Here is a 21,465-nt window from a genome sequence, read left to right as displayed (position 1 = left end):
TTCGGGGGGGGGGCGCCGCTCCTCCTGCGGGATGGTGGGGGGCACAGCTTCTCAATATACTGGTGGTATGCATCGTTAACCCCGTGTGTTTCCCTCGGCTACTACTTTATAAAAAGACACAGATTTATCATGAAGAAATAGGAAGCATTAATCCACGGCCTCCAGGAGCAGCGCCACCCCTGTCCACAAATGAAACTACAAAGTCTGATCTTTTTCTGGTCTTTTATTAACAAGCGACATACAGAACGTTTGTAAAAATCACATCTCAGATTGAACAGTGCTAGATAAAAAAAAAAAATATATAGTATGGAGCACGGCGTCCCATCTGCCACTACTCCTAGCATGGTGAGAGTTGTAGTTTTGCTACAGCTGGAGACAACGGCTCCAAAAGATAAAATAACAGGCGGTGTCAAGTACAGGAGTCAGACGGAGGAGCGGCAGGAGACGGCGATTTTTGGCATGAAACAGAGAAGAAACGCAAATAAGACGGCCGTAGCGCTGATGGTGTTTCAGCAGTTTCAGAGTTAATGAACACTGCAAGGAGCAGATCCCCCCCCCCCCCATCCCGAATCCACAGAGGTCCAAGAGGACCTGGAAGAAAGTCTGGTCACGGTGTGAAGGCCATCACGGACTCCTGAGTAACCGGCCTGGGAGGAAAGAAGGGAAAACGGGAAACTGAACAAGTTCTAAACTAATCAAACTCATGTCCTAAGATCGGTGGATGCCGGCGAACCTGGATATTTGGGATCTCAACTTGTGAACCAGCAAAATGGTGGCCCTGGGGTGCGTGTAAGCCGGGTTCCGGTGGGGAGGGGGTTGAAAACAATGAAATATCACGCTCGTCTCTCACACACACATACGTTCCTGCTGTCGCAGCTCCCCGCCCGTGCAGCGATGGGCTCCTCTGCATTCAACACCAGTCGTGCTGGAGCGGGCCTCGAAGCAGATACTGATGTCATGACGCGCGCCGTCTCCTGACCACGTGGAGAGACGCACATTGTCATGTCATGACGCGCGCCGTCTCCTGACCACGTGGAGACGCACATTGTCATGTCATGACGCGCGCCGTCTCGTGTCCAGACGCACATTGTCATGACGCGCGCCGTCTCGTGCCCACGTGGAGAGACGCACATTGTCATGTCATGACGCGCGCCGTCTCGTGTCCACGTGGAGAGACGCACATTGTCATGTCATGACGCGCGCCGTCTCGTGTCCACGTGGAGAGACGCACATTGTCATGACGCGCGCCGTCTCGTGTCCACGTGGAGAGACGCACATTGTCATGACGCGCGCCGTCTCGTGTCCACGTGGAGAGACGCACATTGTCATGTCATGACGCGCGCCGTTTCCTGACCACGTGGAGAGACGCACATTGTCATGTCATGACGCGCACCGTCTCCTGACCACGTGGAGAGACGCACATTGTCATGTCATGACGTGCGCCGTCTCGTGTCTACGTGGAGAGACGCACATTGGTCATGTCATGACGTGCGCCGTCTCATGACGTCAGTGATGTCAGAGTAGAGAGGAGGCCGGCGTCGGGGCTTTAGGAGATCAGCGGAGGCTGGCAGGGAGCTGTGGCTGCAGGTACAGGTGAGTATATGTTAATGCTTGTTTAACCCCTTCCCAGCCCATCTGCTTACTCTGCTTTGGGGCTGGGAAACCTCAGAGAACAATACACTGTGTTCTGAATTATTAGGCAAATGCGTATTTTGCTCACATGATACTTTTTATACATGTCGTCCTACTCCAAGCTGCATAGTCTTGAGAGCCAACTACCAATTAAGTAAATCTGGTGATGAGCATCTCTGTAATGAGGAGGGGTGTTGACTAATGACATCAACACCCTATATAAGGTGGGCTTAATTATTAGGCAACTTCCTTTCCTTTGGCAAAATGGGTCAGAAGAGAGATTTGACGGCTCTGAACAGTCCAAAATTGTGAGATGTCTTGCAGAGGGAGGCAGCAGTCTTGAAATTTCCAAACTTTTGAAGCGTGATCACCGAACAATCAAGCGTTTCATGGCAAATAGCCAACAGGGTCGTAAGAAGCGTGCTGGCCAAAAAAGGCGCAAAATAACTGCCCATGAACTGAGGAAAATCAAGTGTGAAGCTGCCAAGATGCCATTCACCACCAGTTTTGCCATATTTCATAGCTGTAACGTTACTGGAGTATCAAAAAGCACAAGGTGTGCGATACTCAGGGACATGGCCAAGGTAAGGAAGGCTGAAAAACCACCACCTATGAACAAGAAACATAAGATAAAACGTCAAGAATGGGCCAAGAAATATCTTAAGACTGATTTTTCAAAGGTTTTATGGACTGATGAAATGAGAGTGACTCTGGATGGGCCAGATGGATGGGCCAGAGGCTGGATCAGTAAAGGGCAGAGAGCTCCACTCCGACTCAGACGCCAGCAAGGTGGAGGTGGGGTACTGGTATGGGCTGGTATCATCAAAGATGAACTTGTGGGACCTTTTCGGGTTGAGGATGGAGTGAAGCTCAACTCCCAGACCTACTGCCAGTTTCTGGAAGACAACTTCTTCAAGCAGTGGTACAGGAAGAAGTCGGTATCGTTCAAGAAAAACATGATTTTCATGCAGGACAATGCTCCATCACATGCATCCAACTACTCCACAGCGTGGCTGGCCAGTAAAGGTCTAAAAGAAGAAAAAATAATGACATGGCCCCCTTGTTCACCTGATCTGAACCCCATAGAGAACCTGTGGTCCATCATAAAATGTGAGATCTACAGGGAGGGAAAACAGTACACCTCTGGGAGCAGTGTCTGGGAGGCTGTGGTGAGATCTACAGGGAGGGAAAACAGTACACCTCTGGGAGCAGTGTCTGGGAGGCTGTGGTGGCTGCTGCACACAATGTGGATCGAAAACAGATCAAACAACTGACAGAATCTATGGATGGAAGGCTGTTGAGTGTCATCATAAAGAAAGGGGGCTATACTGATCACTAATTATTTTGGTTTTTGTTTTTGCATGTGAGAAATGTTTATTTTTAAATTTTGTGCACTGATATTGGTTTACCTGATGAAAATAAACAAGTGAGATGGGATTATATTTGGTTTTTATTAAGTTGCCTAATAATTCGGGACAGTAATAGTTACCTGCACAAACAGATATCCTCCTAAAATAGCCAAATCTAAAAAACCCCACTCCAACTTCCAAAAATATTAAGCTTGGATATTTATGAGTCTTTTGGGTTGATTGAGAACATAGTTGTTGATCAATAATAAAAATAATCCTCTAAAATACAACTTGCCTAATAATTCGGCATACAGTGTAAATGGGATTTACTATCGGCAGTGGCTGAACTGATTCCCATCACATAAATTCAAAGCAATTTGCATTTCTTGGCTGCACTTGTGGCATCAGCGGAGCGGGTGTTACCTTACATGTATAAAAAGATTTTGGAAAGTGGGAATCCCCTTTAAGCCGTGGTTCATATATTGTGCTAATCATGCACCTATATAGAAAACAAAATAAAAAAGCGCAAAGTATGAGCCCGGCCTCAGAGGGGAACAGAGCGGTTTGGTGGTATCACGGTGCGGTGCGTTTACCTGCAGTCCTATGTAACACAAGGTACACATAAGGGTGCTGATGCAAATACTACATCATCTGCCTCCTAGAAGTAGTAAGGTGAAATAACGGATTCAGTTCTGCAACATCTGTGACTGCTGGTTAACCCTCCCCACCACCCCCTAAAGAATAAAAGACCCCAACACCCCCTGCCCCATTTCCATATCGTAGTGCAATATAACGATGGATTAACATATGGCAGGGAAGGAGACCCCCACCCCTCCAGATTGTAGGCAGCCTGCAAGGATTGCCAGGGACTGGTCGCAGACAACCCTATAAATACTGGAATGCGCGCACCAGGCAGGAATCGCCATCACACGACTCTAATGGAGGGGGCATGAAAAAACACTTGAGGTCTGAGACGCAAGACACTGTAGGACCTTCAGGATACATTAATATGGCCACCGACGTGTTCCACGTGGCCACGAGATACTGAACGCTGGCGATGCTGCGCGCCTCCTGCCGGCAGCGGCGTTCTGCTCTGCTACATCGCTGGTTGCTGAAAATGTCCAACTACAGTTTCTAATATACTTGTAGTTTACATTTTTTTTTTAAGATCATCGTCAGCGAATGGAAATATTGATTGCAAAGACACGTGGCGCCGTCCAGACTCCCAGCGCACGGTTCTGCCATACGAGACCCATGTAAGAGCGGCCGCCCTGAAGGGCATCGTAAGCCCATAATGTGACAACCCATCAGGTCTGCATCGGGAAGGTTCTGATTTCTACAATGTTCCCATTCACTGACAGCCAGCAGAGATGTCACCACCGAAAAAGGAAGAGAGAGAAAGTCTATTACAAAGCTGAGAAACTCAATAACCTTCCAGTTGGTGAATGACCAGCGTGTCCCGTCCCGCCAGGAACAAGGACGACGACTCCCGTGCAAGTCATGGAGGAGCAATGCAGATTCTTACCGGAGCGCAGGGGCGGTCACCATGAGAAAATATGCAAAAAAAAAAAGAAACCAGCCGGAGGTATAAACCCCAAGACGACACTATGTGGGTGCAGCCTGAAGACACAGTATGGTCGTGGAAGAGGTAGGTTACATTTATGAATGGGTCTGTAACTGCAGCTAGTAATGTCTCGGTAGTTCCCCTTTAAGATAACTAGTAATGCCAGGTGCCTTGCTTCTTGCTATCTTGTCTTCTTCTCGTCATCCGACTGGTCGGAGCCGGTGTCAGACACGTATTTCACTACACATCTTCTGGGGAACCAGCCCCGGACTCTGACTCCATCTGTGGGAGGAGGGAAAGAAAAAAAAAAAAAAAAAAAAAAAAAAAATCATCTCCTCTAGTCACATCCAGAGCTGTACGCGACTGCCAGTGTGGCTGATCCACTAACGTTTTCTATTCCCTAAACTACTAGAACATTTGTAAACACTAAATCTCCCCCCATATACAGTGCAGGACTCACTAAGAAAACTCTGGACCAGCAATAAGTTATATGGTTATGCAGCTCTAGATGTGACTAGAGCACAAGTCATGGGTGTGGGGGGTGGGATTTACCGTGCTGCACGCGGCTCTGGAGTAGAAGTGCAAACCACAATCCCGTCACTTACCTGGAGGGAGATCGCCCTCGAAGATCTTGTCTCCGTACATCCAGTGCCTGCGGGGGGACACAGAGCAGACCGTCACTACACTGCCCCCTGCTGTGCTGGTGCAGGGCAGCAGAGGTACTTACTTCAGGCCCCGGGTCGCCAACACCAGGTCTCCTCTGCGCAGCACCATCCGCGGCTCCTCGCTGCACGGCGTGGTGAAGAAGGTGCGGACGCCCTTAGTAAGGGGACAGCAGGCACCGCTGTAGTCCTGCACCGCCCTGTACCTCACCTGAAGAGAGAGACAATGGTGAGAGCGCCCCCTACCACATCTGGGGCGTGGAGTACAGAGTCGCCCCAGGGCGTCTGCACCATTACCACCTTCATAAATCGCTTGCATTGCTCTGAGGAGCCCCGACCGGCCATAGTCCTCGCTATCTACTCGGCTGCTCTGGACGGACTAGAGCGCAATGGAGAGCAAAAGCAGCAACGCAACGATAGTGACTGTCACTAAACACCAACATTCAGTGCAGCGGCCCCCCCCCCCCCTGATACAGGGCAGCGGCCCCCTCCCCCCCGATACAGACTGGGCATTACTGTGCAGAGCCATACACCCCCCCACACACCGGACACTAGGCCTCTACTCACACTGCGCACGCGCTTGTCAGTTTTCTGCTTCAGTTGCTCCACCTGCGCAAGAAGGAACAATAATAAATCAGAGGCCGGAGGTGAATAACCGTAAACCGTCCACGGAGAACAGTCAGTTCTAAGATTCTCTGTTATAGGACGATGGAGATGCACCCTAAAATACAGAGATCCAAACCTCAGGCTTCTGCAACCACCACTAGAGGGAGCTCCCCCTAATGGTGGCTGCAGACAGGATCTTATCATGTATCTTTGTATACAGGGAGCTCCCCCTAGAGGTGGCTGCAGACAGGATCTTATGTATCTCTGTATACAGGGAGCTCCCCCTAGTGGTGGCCGCAGACAGGATCTTATGTATCTCTGTATACAGGGATCTCCCCCTAGTGGTGGCTGCAGACAGGATCTTATGTATCTCTATATACAGGGATCTCCCCCTAGTGGTGGCTGCAGACAGGATCTTATGTATCTCTATATACAGTGAGCTCCCTCTAGTGGTGGCCGCAGACAGGATCTTATGTATCTCTATATACAGTGAGCTCCCTCTAGTGGTGGCCGCAGACAGGATCTTATGTATCTCTGTATACAGGGATCTCCCCCTAGTGGTGGCTGCAGACAGGATCTTATGTATCTCTGTATACAGGGATCTCCCCCTAGTGGTGGCTGCAGACAGGATCTTATGTATCTCTGTATACAGTGAGCGCTCCCCCTAGTGGTGGATGGAGACAGATAAAAATTTGAAAAGGAAAGAATCGGATTTGGAGCACTGTATAAAATATTACACACACACTATAATATATACACATATATATATATATATACACACACACACAGTGCCTACAAGTAGTATTCAACCCCCTGCAGATTTAGCTGGTTTGATAAGATGCAAATAAGTTAGAGCCTTCAAACTGCAAACGAGAGTAGGTTTTATGAACAGAAGCATAAATCTTACAAACCAAAAAGTTATGTTGCTCAGTTGAATTTTATTAAATTTTAAACATAAAAGTGTGGGTCAATTATTATACAACCCCTATGTTTAATATTTTGTGGAATAACCCTTGTTTGCAATTACAGCTAATAATCGTCTTTTATAAGACCTGATCAGGCCGGCACAGGTCTGTGGAGTTATCTTGGCCCACTCCTCCATGCAGATCTTCTCCAAGTTATCTAGGTTCTTTGGGTGTCTCATGTGGACTTTATTCTTGAGCTCCTTCCACAAGTTTTCAATTGGGTTAAGGTCAGGAGACTGACTAGGCCACTCCAACACCTTGACTTTTTCCCTCTTGAACCAGGCCTTGGTTTTCTTGGCTGTGTGCTTTGGGTCGTTGTCTTGTTGGAAGATGAAATTACGACCCATCTTAAGATCCTTGATGGAGGAGCGGAGGTTCTTGGCCAAAATCTCCAGGTAGGCCGTGCTATCCATCTTCCCATGGATGCGGACCAGATGGCCAGGCCCCTTGGCTGAGAAACAGCCACACTACATGATGCTGCCACCACCATGCTTGACTGTAGGGATGGTATTCTTGGGGTCGTATGCAGTGCCATCCAGTCTCCAAACGTCACGTGTGTGGTTGGCACCAAGGATCTCGATCTTGGTCTCATCAGACCATAGAACCTTGAACCAGTCTGTCTCAGAGTCCTCCAAGTGATCATGAGCAAACTGTAGACGAGCCTTGACATGACGCTTTGAAAGTATAGGTACCTTACGGGCTCGTCTGGAACTGAGACCATTGCGGTGGAGTACGTTACTTATGGTATTGACTGAAACCAATGTCCCCACTGCCATGAGATCTTCCCGGAGCTCCTTCCTTGTTGTCCTTGGGTTAGCCTTGACTCTTCGGACAAGCCTGGCCTCGGCACGGGAGGACACTTTCAAAGGCTGTCCAGGCCGTGGAAGGCTAACAGTAGTTCCATAAGCCTTCCACTTACGGATGATGCTCCCAACAGTGGAGACAGGTAGGCCCAACTCCTTGGAAAGGGTTTTGTACCCCTTGCCAGCCTTGTGACCCTCCACGATCTTGTCTCTGATGGCCTTGGAATGCTCCTTTGTCTTTCCCATGTTGACCATGTCTGAGTGCTGTTCACAAGTTTGGGGAGGGTCTTAAATAGTCAGAAAAGGCTGGCAAAAGAGATCTTTAATCCACACATGTGAAGCTCATTATTCTTGGTGCCTGAACTACTTCTTAATACTTTAGGGGGACCAAACAGAATTCTTGTGGTTTGAGGGGTTGAATAATAAAGGACACTCTGAATTAACTTTTTTTTTTTTTTTTTAAAACGTTAAAACAAAACAAAATTTGCTGCAGTGCATTTCCCACTTCCAGGCTGATCTACAGTACAAATGTCACAATGCCAAGTTAATTCCGCATGTGTCAACCAGCTAAATCTGCAGGGGGTTGAATACTACTTGTAGGCACTGTATAATATCAGAGTTGGCTTTTAAGAATTAAACTGCAGAGAATTTTTAACTTGAACACCCAGCAGCTGTTGAGATAATATAGCAGATATCTATATATTGGAATATTCGCTAGCATTTTCAGGATATACATGTCAGGGTCTTATTGACATAAACTTAGACGGGTTCGCCCATTAAATCCTCAGGAAAGGTAAATAAAATGTTAATTGCTGGGGGGGGACCAAGTCTATTAGGAGAACAGGGCTCAGAGAGTCTGGTGTGACTGGTGCAGGACGGAGCGGCCATCACCATCAGTCTCATAGAGGTGAACAGAGTACAGGTCACACAGGAGACCACCCTGAGGATTAAACAGGACACCCCTTCACCCACTCCTGCTGAAATGGTGCAGTAAGGGGTGAGAGGGACAACAGATATAACACCATATAAAATATAAAAGATCAGGCTAAAATTATAGGCAGCAAATGAACAAGATAATAAGTAGAAATAGACGGTACAGAGAGGAGGACGGGACGGACTGGGGGTTATTGTGGGATTGGCTCTCTCCATGTTGCTGCTGATTACGGCTGCAGTGGTCGCGGTGACGGCAGTCAGGTCTGCGATATACATGGTCGGCACTTACCGTCAGCGTGTACCTATAGCATCCTTCCCGCAATCGCCACTCAATGCCATCCCCCTCCGGTGATCCGGATCCGGTGAACACCTGACGGAAGTTTCGCCACCTGCTGCCCAAGTCGTAGGGGAAAATGAAAGTTTCGCCGGTCTGGTAATACTGAATCCGGTCCTTAGCCTAGAAGCAGAGAGGCAGGCGACGTCAGGGGCAGGCGACGTCAGGGGCAGGCGACGTCAGGGGCAGGCGACGTCAGGGGCAGGCGACGTCAGGGGCAGGCGACGTCAGGGGCAGGCGACACATTGTATATGTACGATACACAGACTGGGCGAGAAGTGACACCTCGCGGCCTCGACCACAGCCGTCCAGTAGGTTACTGACAGATGGACCTTAATACACAGACGCTACAGCAATCCTCCGCTATCACACAGGAGTCGTGTAGTGCCGCGTCCTGGCCCTGGCATTTTTGTGATGCTTTTTTCATTAGTGGCTCATGCACAATCTTTCCCCTGTACTTTACTCTGCAGCACTGCTCCATGGGTGTGCGGCTATTATCAGAAACTCCTAACAGCATGGATGTTATATGTGAATCGTCTCCTCAGAGCAGATGTCAGCTACCTGCGGCATACAACCTGCTGTGACACTACAACTCCCAGCATGTCCTGGCAGCAGCTTGCCAGCCAATGGTTTTCAGGGCATGGTGGGAGTTGTATGGCAGGACTGCTGCCTTTTGAGGTTCTGGTTGCTTTAACATCCCTTCCCCATGCTTTACACTGCAGCGCTGATAGGCTGCAGTATCTAAATACAAACCCAGCATGAAAACAAAGAATTGAAGTCTAGTTCTCTATTATATGGAAAATAGGTATCAATAGCGGCACGCAGTGGTGAGCCCCAACGCAAAAGCTCCAAAGGGTAATGCTCCTTTTACATGGGCTAAAGAGACATTTGGGGTCCTCTAAGCTCCAGGGCCCAGGTGTGACTGCAACCCCTGCACCTGTTGCGGTTACGCCCCTGGTGGCCCGCACGTCTGTGCTGCCCCATAAACGACATTTACTTCTGCCCCATTATTTGCAGAGCACAGTATGGATGCCTGTGCCGCCTCACACTGCAGACAGGTCCGGACATATTGGATTGTCCAGGCTGAATTGGATTTTTATGATCGGCATTAACCCCTTCATCTTGCCAGGCAACAGCAAAACCTTGCAAACCCGAGAACTATCCGGCCCCTCGCCGCCCCCGGCATTAATCACTTTTGGTCATTGTTATCTTGCACCTTCATAAAAACGCCCCCCCCCCCACCCCCAAACCCTGCAACAATGGCCGCCGCGGTGTGAGAGGCATTGTGGAGGGGTGGGCAGCGCGTTAATATGACGGACGTACCTTCTCTTCGATCCACGATTCAATGGAGGTTTTATTCCGCAGGATCACTTTCATCTTAAAAACACAGAAGAAATAATGCATCAGAGGCGGGCGCGCGGCGAGCAGCGGCATTACATTTTTTCCCTTCTTTATTTGACTGTACAATGAGTGTTTTGATCGGGCGTCAATCACCGGCCGTTACACAATGGGCGAGTGCGCTGCCTCCGGTGAGTGCGGGGGGCTTTGTGCGTGATCCTCTCAGTGAGTACCCTGCTCTTTTGTATATCATTTAGCTGAAATCAATTACTCTGCAATAAAAGCATCAATAGCCATCCACAAAACAGCATCATTATATCATAAGGGCCGCGGTGGCGGCGGGATCCTGCTGGCTCGCGGTAATGAGATCTGATGGGACAGGCTCCGACTCCAACAACAGGCGAGGAGGAAAGAGAAGGCGCATTTATCAGAAATCATGTGTACGGGGAGGCGGCAGATCGCAGAATCAACCACAAACAGTCAGGACTTAAAGGGCTGCTCCGCCAGTACGGCCGGCGGAAAGCTGCTCCGCCAGTACGGCCGCCGGAGAGCTGCATTACTATGCACACAGGGGACAGTCATTAATGCATTAGCGTCTTTCTTTATTCTATATTATATGTAGCCGTCTGTGTGCTTCATTGTGGGCGGTTTTGGATTTCCAAATGTTTCAGTTGATGAATCGGCCAAAAACTTTTTAAAAAGTTGAAACTTTCTTATGCAAAATATCTCTGAGCCGTGAGGTGCCGGTCTAAATACATCGGCAGCGCAAATCCCTCTTCCGGGTGACACCGGCCTCTCAGAGGATTGTCTGCAGCGGGTTCCCAAACTAGGAATGTCAATGTTACAATTCACTGTCAGCAAACAAAATGAAAACAGTCAGGAATAGAAAAAAAAAAAAAGTATAAAACTTTGATGAAATGAATCAAATTCATTCATTGTGGATTCTAGATGCTTCTTGATTGCAGGTAATGAACGGAATTGTTCACACCCAGAGGCTAAAACTGACCAATATCAGAAGATGGGGTGCCAGGAGCGGACCCCCAATGACCAGATCATTACTGCGCTCTGTTTTTAAAGTGGACAAGAGATTCATACAGCCCCAAGGGCCAAAAAAGAGAAAAGTTGCATATAATAAAAAAAGAAAAAGAAAAAAAAACACTACATAACGTAAATAATTTTCTTAGTTAAAAATAAGCAGATTTTGTATCATCACATTCATAAAAGTCCGAGCTATCAAAATATAAAATCGTTTAACTGTACAGGGTGAAACAAACAAAAAAAGTTAAAAATTGCATTTTTTTTGGTCATTGATTCCAAAAAAAAATGTAAATATATAAAACAAATAAAATAATTGAAACATCTTATGTATCCCAAAATTGGTGCCAAACACTACAACTCGCCACAAAGAAAACCAAGCCCTGCACAGCTCCATCGACGGCAAAATACAATAAGTGTATAAGGAAAATGGCGACATCACTTTTTTTTTTTTTTAAAAAAAAAAAAAAAAAGAGAAATTCACAATTTTTTAACCAATAAATTAAACACCGGCCTGCACAAGTTTGGCATCACCACAGTCGTCCCGACCTGAAGAATCAGGTCATTTTTAATCAGTTCTACAAAAATGAAGCCGAAAAAACTATGGTGGAAATACGTTTTTTCTCCACTTACTGCACTTGGAATTTTTTTTTTCCCGTTTTCAGAACATTATATAGTAAAGTGATTGGTGTCGCTCAAAACCACAAAAAAAGAAGAAGCCTTAATACGGCCACGTGGAGGGAAAAATAGAAAAAAGTTATGGCTCTGGGAAGAAGGTTGAGGAAAAGAATGAGCAGCGCTTTGTGGTCCTGCCGGCGCCGCTCCGCGAGGAGGATACAAACAGTATACAGATCATCAGAGGGGGCAGATGAAACAGAAAGGGGCAATATAGGTCGTCTCCGGCACCACCTAGTCCGGCTTCCGTGTAGAGGACTTAGGTCGCGACTCTTCAGCCTCCCCTCCAAGGTGGCAGCGGTGGTCGGTCCCTTTGGCAACGAGCAGTAAACAGTAAAACGCTGAATAGCAGATAACAGGAGAATGGAGGCCGATACACTGAGCAAATTACACCTGCCTGCAGCTGCGGCACAATATGGGAATAATCATTTAATGGTGGATCGATGATCTTACAGGGGTTTACAGGAGCGTTAAATAATATGACGCTTACGTCGGCCACGACCACAACCTGCAACACACCTGAATACAGAAGAGCATCCCCACAGCAATGGTCGTCCCGAGGGCCAATCCTAAGGCAAACAGGGTAACAGCAAAGGCAGAAATACCAAAAGGGACGATGGGAGCCGGCTCCCGACGCATCGCACTCATGTCGATCTTCACAGAATTCCACCCGAAAGAGACCTGAAGGGAAAAGGAAACAAAAAGGTTAGAGACGCCGCCATGAAGACATCACATTGCCCCAATTAGAAGATCCATTAACCATTTGGTTGCTGCCCAGAAAATGATATCATAGAAACCACTGGATGATCCATATTAGTGGCCTCACCCTATTGTACAGCTGCGTGTACATGGTCATGATGAAGATGTAAGACGCATGGATGCAGCCGAGCGGCGCCAGCAGCAGGAACAGCGTGAAGGACGAGTGGTTGCGGTGGCCGCAGCAGTTGTTGATCCAGGGACAGTGGTGATCCATCTTCATCACACATCTGCACACAAGAAGTCATTGACAAGTACGGTGCGCAGCTCACGCGCCCCCCCCCCCCCACATCCCCTCGCAAGCAGCTCACGCGTCCCCCCCCCCCCCATCCCCTCGCAAGCACCTCAAGTGCCCCCACGTGCCCCCGCAAGCAGCCCACGTGCCCCCACGTCCCCCCGCAAGCAGCTCCCTCCATCTCATACCTGTTGCACTTGCGGCAGTGGTGGGAGCGCGGCACTTTGTATCCCTCGCACACCTTGCAATACTGAAGATAGCCGCAGTCCTGAGCGTTCTCCTGCAGACACATCAGACTCATGAAATCAAAAGCAAAACACAGAACACAATGTGTCGACGGTTAAACAGTCGGTAAAAGAGACGTCCTGAAGGCACAAGCATCATGTCCGACCAGTGACGTCCTCAGCAGGGGTAATACCATGGTCAGCACGAGACCAGTGAGCAGAGCGATTGTCTGCAGTGGTCATGTGCACCATCGTTACGTCATCACTGCAGGACAAGGACCTCCAGGGAATCAGCAGATAAAAAGGAGCATTTCAGCACATTTTCTGGGCACAAAACTGACAAATCAGGATGTCAATCGCTACATTGTGTCCGATACCTATTAATACCATAGTACAGCACAGCGACACCCCCTATGAAGTGGCTGATCCCAGGTACTGCAGCTCAGCTTCTACTGAAGGGATTGGGCTCCGCAGTACGAGAACCTGCAATTATCAGCTATATACGCACTTGTCACATCCGGCCGCTGCTACAGAGCTAATATTATTGGACTTATCCCAAGGATAGATCCCTTTAACCCCTTCCCACCATAGCCAATTTTCATTCTTCCAAGACCCAAAACTTTATTTCATCATCGCCGTACAGAGGCCGTCTTGATCTTCGTCGGACTAGTTGTAGGTTTTGAAGGAAACCATTCACTTCACTAAATAATGTACTAAAAAAATTAGGGAAAAAAAAGAAGAAAAAAAAACCCTGCAATTCAGCCATTGTTTGTGGTTTTTACAGAGTTCATTGTGTGGCAAGAACGGCCATGAAAGAGGAATCCAAGTCACTGCCATTGTGAAGATATCAAACTGGTCCTCACAGGACTCAGACGGCCGCCATGAGGGTCTACAGCCGACCACCGGCCCCCCAGGGCTGCTCATCAGTGATTGCCTGGGGGCGGGGGGGGGGGGGGGGGGAGAAAACACCCGCACACATTGGCAACCAGGCCATGTAATATGATTGGCAGTGGCATTTACATGGTTAAACAGCAGTGATCAGAGATGGCTCCGCTCGCTGCTGTTACAGGCAGGTGCCGGCGGTATAACAGCTCCTGCGATATGCAACGTACCAATAAATTCTATTTGGAAAAGGGTTAATTGGTTTTTCCCGTCCCGCTGGGACCTGCACCGGTGCAGATTTCAGACTAGAAAAGTTGCATTTATTGCACGAGCTGTTCTCCGACTCATAACGAAACCTCGGGATCGATGGGATCCAGCAAGTTATCACCTGTCCTATGGACAACCGACATCTGAGGATGTAAAGTGCAGCGAAAATCTGGAAGAGACATAAAGGCACCGGCTGTACAGAGGCTTTACCCGAGCGGGGAGCGACTGCTGAGAACGACACAGAGCTCAGTCAGGTGAGACATCGTCACCATCTTTCTTACCGGTTTCCATCCCAGGGGAACAAAGCCAGGGCCGATGAACATGGCATTGAAGTAATTGTAAAGAATCATAACAGTCCAGTTTATGAGTGTGAGGAAGTTAAGAGTGGACCCCGGCAAATCGAGGGGCCAATACCACAGGATGGAGTCCAGGACGGCTACAATGGAGCAGATGATAATGACCCCCAGAGCGATCAGCGGCCCCCAGTGACACAGTCTCCGCAGCTCCCTCAGGTTCTCAAAGCTGATAAACCAGTCCAGCTTCGCCATAATGCCAGAGGAGCAGACTTCTACTCCGAGAAACGTCGCCCGCGTCCCGCCGTCCTCAGATCATCGGATCGCGCGTCCATCACTACAGCAGCGAGCGCCTGCAGGAGAAGAAGAGGATGAGAAGACAATCGTGAGGAACGTACAAGGCTGGACCGATGCCGCACACCTCACATCAGAAGGCGATCAGCTACATAAACCTGCCGATCATACACAAGTCCGACAGACTGCTACACACAGGACCGCATCCACCCTGCCCCCGACCAGCGCAGAAGAGGGTGAGCAGCAACACACAATCCCTATAAAGGCGCTCAGCTCCAATCACCACTGTACAGTCATTACACTACTGACTCTGTACTGATCCTGAGTTACATCCTGTATTATACTCCAGAGCTGCACTCACTATTCTGCTGGTGCAGTCACTGTGTACATACATTACTGATCCAGAGTTACATCCTGTATTATACTCCAGAGCTGCACTCACTATTCTGCTGGAGCAGTCACTGTGTACATACATTACATAACTGATCCTGAGTTACATCCTGTATTATACTCCAGAGCTGCACTCACTATTCTGCTGGTGCAGTCACTGTGTACATACATTACATTACTGATCCTGAGTTACATCCTGTATTATGCTCCAGAGCTGCACTCACTATTCTGCTGGAGCAGTCACTGTGTACATACATTACATTACTGATCCTGAGTTACATCCTGTATTATACTCCAGAGCTGCACTCACTATTCTGCTGGTGCAGTCACTGTGTACATACATTACATTACTGATCCTGAGTTACCTCCTGTATTATACTCCAAAGCTGCACTCACTATTCTGCTGGTGCAGTCACTGTGTACATACATTACTGATCCCGAGTTACATCCTGTATTATACTCCAGAGCTGCACTCACTATTCTGCTGGTGCAGTCACTGTGTACATACATTACATTACTGATCCTGAGTTACATCCTGTATTATACTCCAGAGCTGCACTCACTATTCTGCTGGTGCAGTCACTGTGTACATACATTACTGCAGCAGCAGAATAGTGAGTGCAGCTCTGGAGTATAATACAGGATATAAGTTAAGACTCATATGACTACTCCAAGTTGCAGGTTAGCTGTAGCTTCTCGCTGCTCTCTCTGACTGACAGGTGTGTAATAGAAACAGATAACGGAATAGGTCAGTATAAACCAGCCAAAGTCAGTATGAATCAGCTGACGGGTTGCCTTTGCCATTACTTGCAGGCAGGACATCATACAGACTCTCCTCATTAGCTGTATATAGGGGCAATCCTACATGAGCACATACAGTCACAGTAAGATAATCTTGTGATGTATACACCTCGGTGCGGTCACCAGATAATTGGCGCGGTGTGAATAATCTGCTCAGTATCTTCTGCAGATTCACAGGATTTTCTTCTAAGCAAAACTAACCTGCAGCGGTGACACTGATCTAAGCTGGATCAGTGCCGTAATCACAAGCAGATCTCAGCTTTCCTGAACGTCTGAAGGGCACATTCATTATACGGCCTTATCAGTGTGAAGATTAGTTCAGTAATATATTGATAGAATTATATCTGCTTTAGTTTTACTTATCAACCACTGAAATAAATTTGGAGCTTTCACCGAAGCCCTCAATGCACGACCTATAGAGGAAGGTCTGGAGACCCTAATTGTGCATCCAGATAGGGAAAGTGACAGTCTTTATAAAATTACTCTGTTAAAAGGGGGTTTCTTTATCAATTATATAAAATCAAATATCATGGTTTTGGACAATTAGGACATAGATGTTACCTTTATGCATGTAGAATGACTATTTGCTGATGAAGAAATTCCCCTTTAAGAATATAGTATCAAAAGTGATTGATATCAAAAACTTCATTTTATTGGCAGCATTTCCTTACATGGAGCGATGAATGTCGTCACTCCAGTTTCAGGGCAGTAAAACAACCCAAGAGTGATCTGTACTGACAGCAAACGCTAATTGTCAGCAGCAGAGGCGCGGCTGACAAGCTCCAAACACAAGTAAAAACAAGCACACCCCGACTCCAGATTATGATCAGGTCAAAAGGAAATAGGGCATGACAGGAGGAGGAAAGAAAGAAGAAGAAAAAAAAACCCAACAATTACCATGCCCATAACTTACCACAGCCCAAAATTATATGCAATATGCCCCGACCATGAACCATCACACCACAATTATACAATGTATCCCCGAGAGTATTGTCCTTAAGACATCACTATAGAATAAGAACTTCTATTATTGGAGTGTGATATTAACACACAGCCTGCGCTGCCCCAGAAGACGTGGTGGTTGTGGAGGGGGAAGAAAGAGCCAGCGCTGACCCATTGGATGGGGGGTGGGGGCGAGCCAGCGCTGACCCAGAGGATGGAGGGGGGGGCGTGGGGGGGAGCCAGCGCTGACCCAGAGGATGGAGGAGGGGGCGTGGGGGGGAGCCAGAGCGCTGACCCAGAGGATGGAGGGGGGGGGGCGTGGGGGAGAGCCAGCGCTGACCCAGAGGATGGGGGGGGGGGGGGGGGCGTGAGGAGAAGCCAGCGCTGACCCAGAGGATGGGGGGGGGGGGGAGCCAGCGCTGACCCAGAGGATGGGGGGGGGGGGAGCCAGCGCTGACCCAGAGGATGGGGGGGGGGGGGGCGTGGGGGAGAGCCAGCGCTGACACAGAGGATGGGGGAGGGGGCGCGTGGGGGAGAGCCAGCGCTGACCCAGAGGATATGGGGTGGGGGGGGGCGCGTGGGGGAGAGCCAGCGCTGACCCAGAGGATATGGGGTGGGGGGGGCGCGTGGGGGAGAGCCAGCGCTGACCCAGAGGATATGGGGTGGGGGGGGCGCGTGGGGGAGAGCCAGCGCTGACCCAGAGGATATGGGGTGGGGGGGGCGCGTGGGGGAGAGCCAGCGCTGACCCAGAGGATATGGGGTGGGGGGGGCGCGTGGGGGAGAGCCAGCGCTGACCCAGAGGATATGGGGGGCACGTGGGGGAGAGCCAGCGCTGACCCAGAGGATGGAGGGGGGGGGGGGTGGGGGAGAGCCAGCGCTGACCCAGAGGATGGAGGGGGGGGGTGGGGGAGAGCCAGCGCTGACCCAGAGGATGGGGGGGGGGGGGTGGGGGAGAGCCAGCGCTGACCCAGAGGATGGGGGGGCGAGTGGGGGAGAGCCAGCACTGACCCAGAGGATGGAGGGGGGGGGGGTGGGGGAGAGCCAGCGCTGACCCAGAGGATATGGGGTGGGGGGGGCGCGTGGGGGAGAGCCAGCGCTGACCCAGAGGATATGGGGGGCACGTGGGGGAGAGCCAGCGCTGACCCAGAGGATGGAGGGGGGGGGGGGTGGGGGAGAGCCAGCGCTGACCCAGAGGATGGAGGGGGGGGGGTGGGGGAGAGCCAGCGCTGACCCAGAGGATGGGGGGGGGGGGTGGGGGAGAGCCAGCGCTGACCCAGAGGATGGGGGGGCGAGTGGGGGAGAGCCAGCGCTGACCCAGAGGATGGAGGGGGGGGGGGTGGGGGAGAGCCAGCGCTGACCCAGAGGATGGAGGGGGGGGGGTGGGGGAGAGCCAGCGCTGACCCAGAGGATGGGGGGGGCGCGTGGGGGAGAGCCAGCACTGACCCAGAGGATGGAGGGGGGGGGGGTGGGGGAGAGCCAGCGCTGACCCAGAGGATGGAGGAGGGGGGTGGGGGAGAGCCAGCGCTGACCCAGAGGATGGGGGGGCGCGTGGGGGAGAGCCAGCACTGACCCAGAGGATGGGGGGGCGAGTGGGGGAGAGCCAGCACTGACCCAGAGGATGGGGGGGCGCGTGGGGGAGAGCCAGCACTGACCCAGAGGATGGGGGGGTGCGTGGGGGAGAGCCAGCACTGACCCAGAGGATGGGGGGGCGCGTGGGGGAGAGCCAGCGCTGACCCAGAGGATATGGGGGGGGGGCACGTGGGGGAGAGCCAGCGCTGACCCAGAGGATATGGGGGGGGGGGCACGTGGGGGAGAGCCAGCGCTGACCCAGAGGTTGGGGGGGGGGCGCCAGCGCTGACCCAGAGGATGGGGGGGGCGCCAGCGCTGACCCAGAGGATGGGGGGGGGCGCCAGCGCTGACCCAGAGGATGGGGGGGGGCGCCAGCGCTGACCCAGAGGATGGGGGGGGGCGCCAGCGCTGACCCAGAGGATGGGGGGGGGCGCCAGCGCTGACCCAGAGGATGGGGGGGGGCGCCAGCGCTGACCCAGAGGATGGGGGGGGCGCCAGCGCTGACCCAGAGGATGGGGGGGGCGCCAGCGCTGACCCAGAGGATGGGGGGGGTGGGGGGAGCCAGAGGATGGAGGGAGGGGGGGGGGAGCCAGCGCTGACCCAGAGGATGGAGGGAGGGGGGGAGCCAGCGCTGACCCAGAGGATGGAGGAGGGGGCGTGGGGGAGAGCCAGCGCTGACCCAGAGGATGGGGGGGGGGGCGTGGGGGAGAGCCAGCGCTGACCCAGAGGATGGGGGGGGGCGTGCGGGAGAGCCAGCGCTGACCCAGAGGATGGGGGGGGGGGGGCGTGGGGGAGAGCCAGCGCTGACCCAGAGGATTGGGGGGGGGGGGCGTGGGGGAGAGCCAGCGCTGACCCAGAGGATGGGGGGGGGGGCGTGGGGGAGAGCCAACGCTGACCCAGAGGATATGGGGTGGGGGGGGGCGCGTGGGGGAGAGCCAACGCTGACCCAGAGGATATGGGGGGGTGGAGGGGGGCGCGTGGGGGAGAGCCAGCGCTGACCCAGAGGATATGGGGGAAGGGGCACGTGGGGGAGAGCCAGCGCTGACCCAGAGGATGGAGGGGGGGCGTGGGGGAGAGCCAGCGCTGACCCAGAGGATGAAGGGGGGGGCGTGGGGGAGAGCCAGCGCTGACCCAGAGGATGAAGGGGGGGGCGTGGGGGAGAGCCAGCGCTGACCCAGAGGATGAAGGGGGGGGGCGTGGGGGAGAGCCAGCGCTGACCCAGAGGATATGGGGGGGGGGGGCACGTGGGGGAGAGCCAGCGCTGACCCAGAGGATGGAGGGGGGGGCGCCAGCGCTGACCCAGAGGATGGGGGGGGGGCGCCAGCGCTGACCCAGAGGATGGGGGGGGGCGCCAGCGCTGACCCAGAGGATGGGGGGGGGGCGCCAGCGCTGACCCAGAGGATGGGGGGGGGGCGCCAGCGCTGACCCAGAGGATGGGGGGGGGCGCCAGCGCTGACCCAGAGGATGGGGGGGGCGCCAGCGCTGACCCAGAGGATGGGGGGGGGGCGCCAGCGCTGACCCAGAGGATGGGGGGGGGGCGCCAGCGCTGACCCAGAGGATGGGGGGGGGGCGCCAGCGCTGACCCAGAGGATGGGGGGGGGGCGCCAGCGCTGACCCAGAGGATGGGGGGGGGCGCCAGCGCTGACCCAGAGGATGGGGGGGGCACCAGCGCTGACCCAGAGGATGGGGGGGGGCGCCAGCGCTGACCCAGAGGATGGGGGGGGGCGCCAGCGCTGACCCAGAGGATGGGGGGGGCGCCAGCGCTGACCCAGAGGATGGGGGGGGGGGCGCCAGCGCTGACCCAGAGGATGGGGGGGGGCGCCAGCGCTGACCCAGAGGATGGGGGGGGGCGCCAGCGCTGACCCAGAGGATGAGGGGGGGGGCGCCAGCGCTGACATAGAGGATGGGGGGGGGGCGGCGTGGGGGGGAGCCAGCGCTGACCCAGAGGATGGAGGGGGGGGCGTGGGGGGGAGCCAGCACTGACCCAGAGGATGGAGGGGGGGGGCGTGGGGGAGAGCAAGCGCTGACCCAGAGGATGGGGGGGGGCGTGGGGGAGAGCAAGCGCTGACCCAGAGGATAGGGGGGGTGCCTGCGCTCTGGAAGGAGGGTGAGGGGGCCGCCGGATGTATATTGTTGCTGTGATGTTTCCCTATTCCGTGCACTGCGGCCATTGCAGTCTGTTGCAGGGGGTCACCCACATATTCGAGGGTCCTGCAGCATGGAGAGCACCCCAGGTATGAGTAACACCACAGTCATGTATTACTGCGGGCAGCTGCTGCTCAGGGCCGCAGGAAAGCTGGGTACCCTCCAATTATCACAGGATAAAGCAGGTTTATTGACTGGGAAGTTTGCAGCCAGAACTGACAGTGACAGAGGGGTGAGCTTTCACCAGGAAGGTCATTGTGAGACAACGAAGACAACCCCACCTCATAAGACACTAAACCCCCTCCACCTGCACCGAGAAGAAGTATAACCCCCTGTGTACCTCATTCCACCGCGCGGATGACAACACCCATCCTCCTCACCGCTCCTCTGCCCTCCGCCGTATGAATAAGAAGCACACTTCCGGGTTGTGTCTCCCCTAATACTACCCCGCCCGGAACAGAGACCCGGCAGCTTCGGCCCCGCGGTAACTGGTTCCGCCCACAAAGCTCCACAGTGATCAGTGAAGTAATGAAGGCTGCGAGCAGCAGACACTCCTGACCCCGCTGTGTCCTCTGAACCCCATAGATCGCGTCTGCACCGACTCTAGGTGCAGCCATCAGTCAGGCACAATTCACACCTGCCTTTTTCCTGTGTTCTGGGTCTGTTTTTGCTGCGTGCGGCATCTGATGGTATAGTTGTCACAGATCCGTTCACTTACAGGGGAGACTTTGAATCATAATTCGGATGAAAATATATCTGGGGTCAGATGTC

At 52.4% G+C, this 21,465-nt stretch overlaps 1 protein-coding gene across 2 annotated transcripts; it reads right to left on the bottom strand.

Annotated features, from left to right (window-relative positions):
• Window positions 1-208: 208 nt before the first annotated feature.
• Window positions 209-21,152, bottom strand: ZDHHC6 (zDHHC palmitoyltransferase 6). 2 transcript variants are annotated; one of them, XR_012322075.1, is made up of 12 exons: window positions 21,035-21,152; window positions 14,542-14,906; window positions 13,076-13,167; window positions 12,723-12,882; window positions 12,416-12,577; window positions 10,172-10,225; window positions 8,804-8,971; window positions 5,775-5,816; window positions 5,273-5,418; window positions 5,151-5,197; window positions 2,833-4,827; window positions 209-2,773 (listed from the first exon to the last, which is right to left on the bottom strand). XR_012322075.1 is itself a non-coding variant. In XM_073684731.1 (11 exons), the coding sequence occupies exons 2-11, from the start codon at window positions 14,806-14,808 to the stop codon at window positions 4,727-4,729; spliced, it is 1,239 nt and encodes a 412-aa protein (XP_073540832.1). In that variant the 5' UTR covers window positions 14,809-14,906; window positions 21,035-21,152; the 3' UTR covers window positions 209-4,726. The 2 variants fall into 2 exon arrangements, 1 of the variants encoding a protein (XP_073540832.1); XM_073684731.1 differs by having other exon boundaries at window positions 209-4,827.
• Window positions 21,153-21,465: the final 313 nt, after the last annotated feature.

The sequence above is a fragment of the Phyllobates terribilis genome, unplaced genomic scaffold, assembly GCF_046119375.1.
Source record: "Phyllobates terribilis strain yellow unplaced genomic scaffold, ASM4611937v1 Scaffold_5__5_contigs__length_657084704, whole genome shotgun sequence".
NCBI classification, from domain to species: Eukaryota; Metazoa; Chordata; class Amphibia; order Anura; family Dendrobatidae; genus Phyllobates; species Phyllobates terribilis.
Note: the sequence above shows the minus strand (reverse complement) of the source record. Positions and strands in the feature narration are given on the sequence as shown.

Excerpts from the sequence above, each read along its gene's own strand:
- ZDHHC6 (XM_073684731.1), bottom strand. The coding sequence starts at position 14,808 with ATGGCGAAGCTGGACTGGTTTATCAGCTTTGAGAACCTGAGGGAGCTG. Across the intron at positions 13,168-14,541 it reads TTCCCCTGGGATGGAAACCG|GAGAACGCTCAGGACTGCGG; the intron begins GTAAGAAAGATG and ends ATGTGTCTGCAG. Across the intron at positions 12,578-12,722 it reads ACACGCAGCTGTACAATAGG|GTCTCTTTCGGGTGGAATTC; the intron begins GTGAGGCCACTA and ends TTTTCCCTTCAG.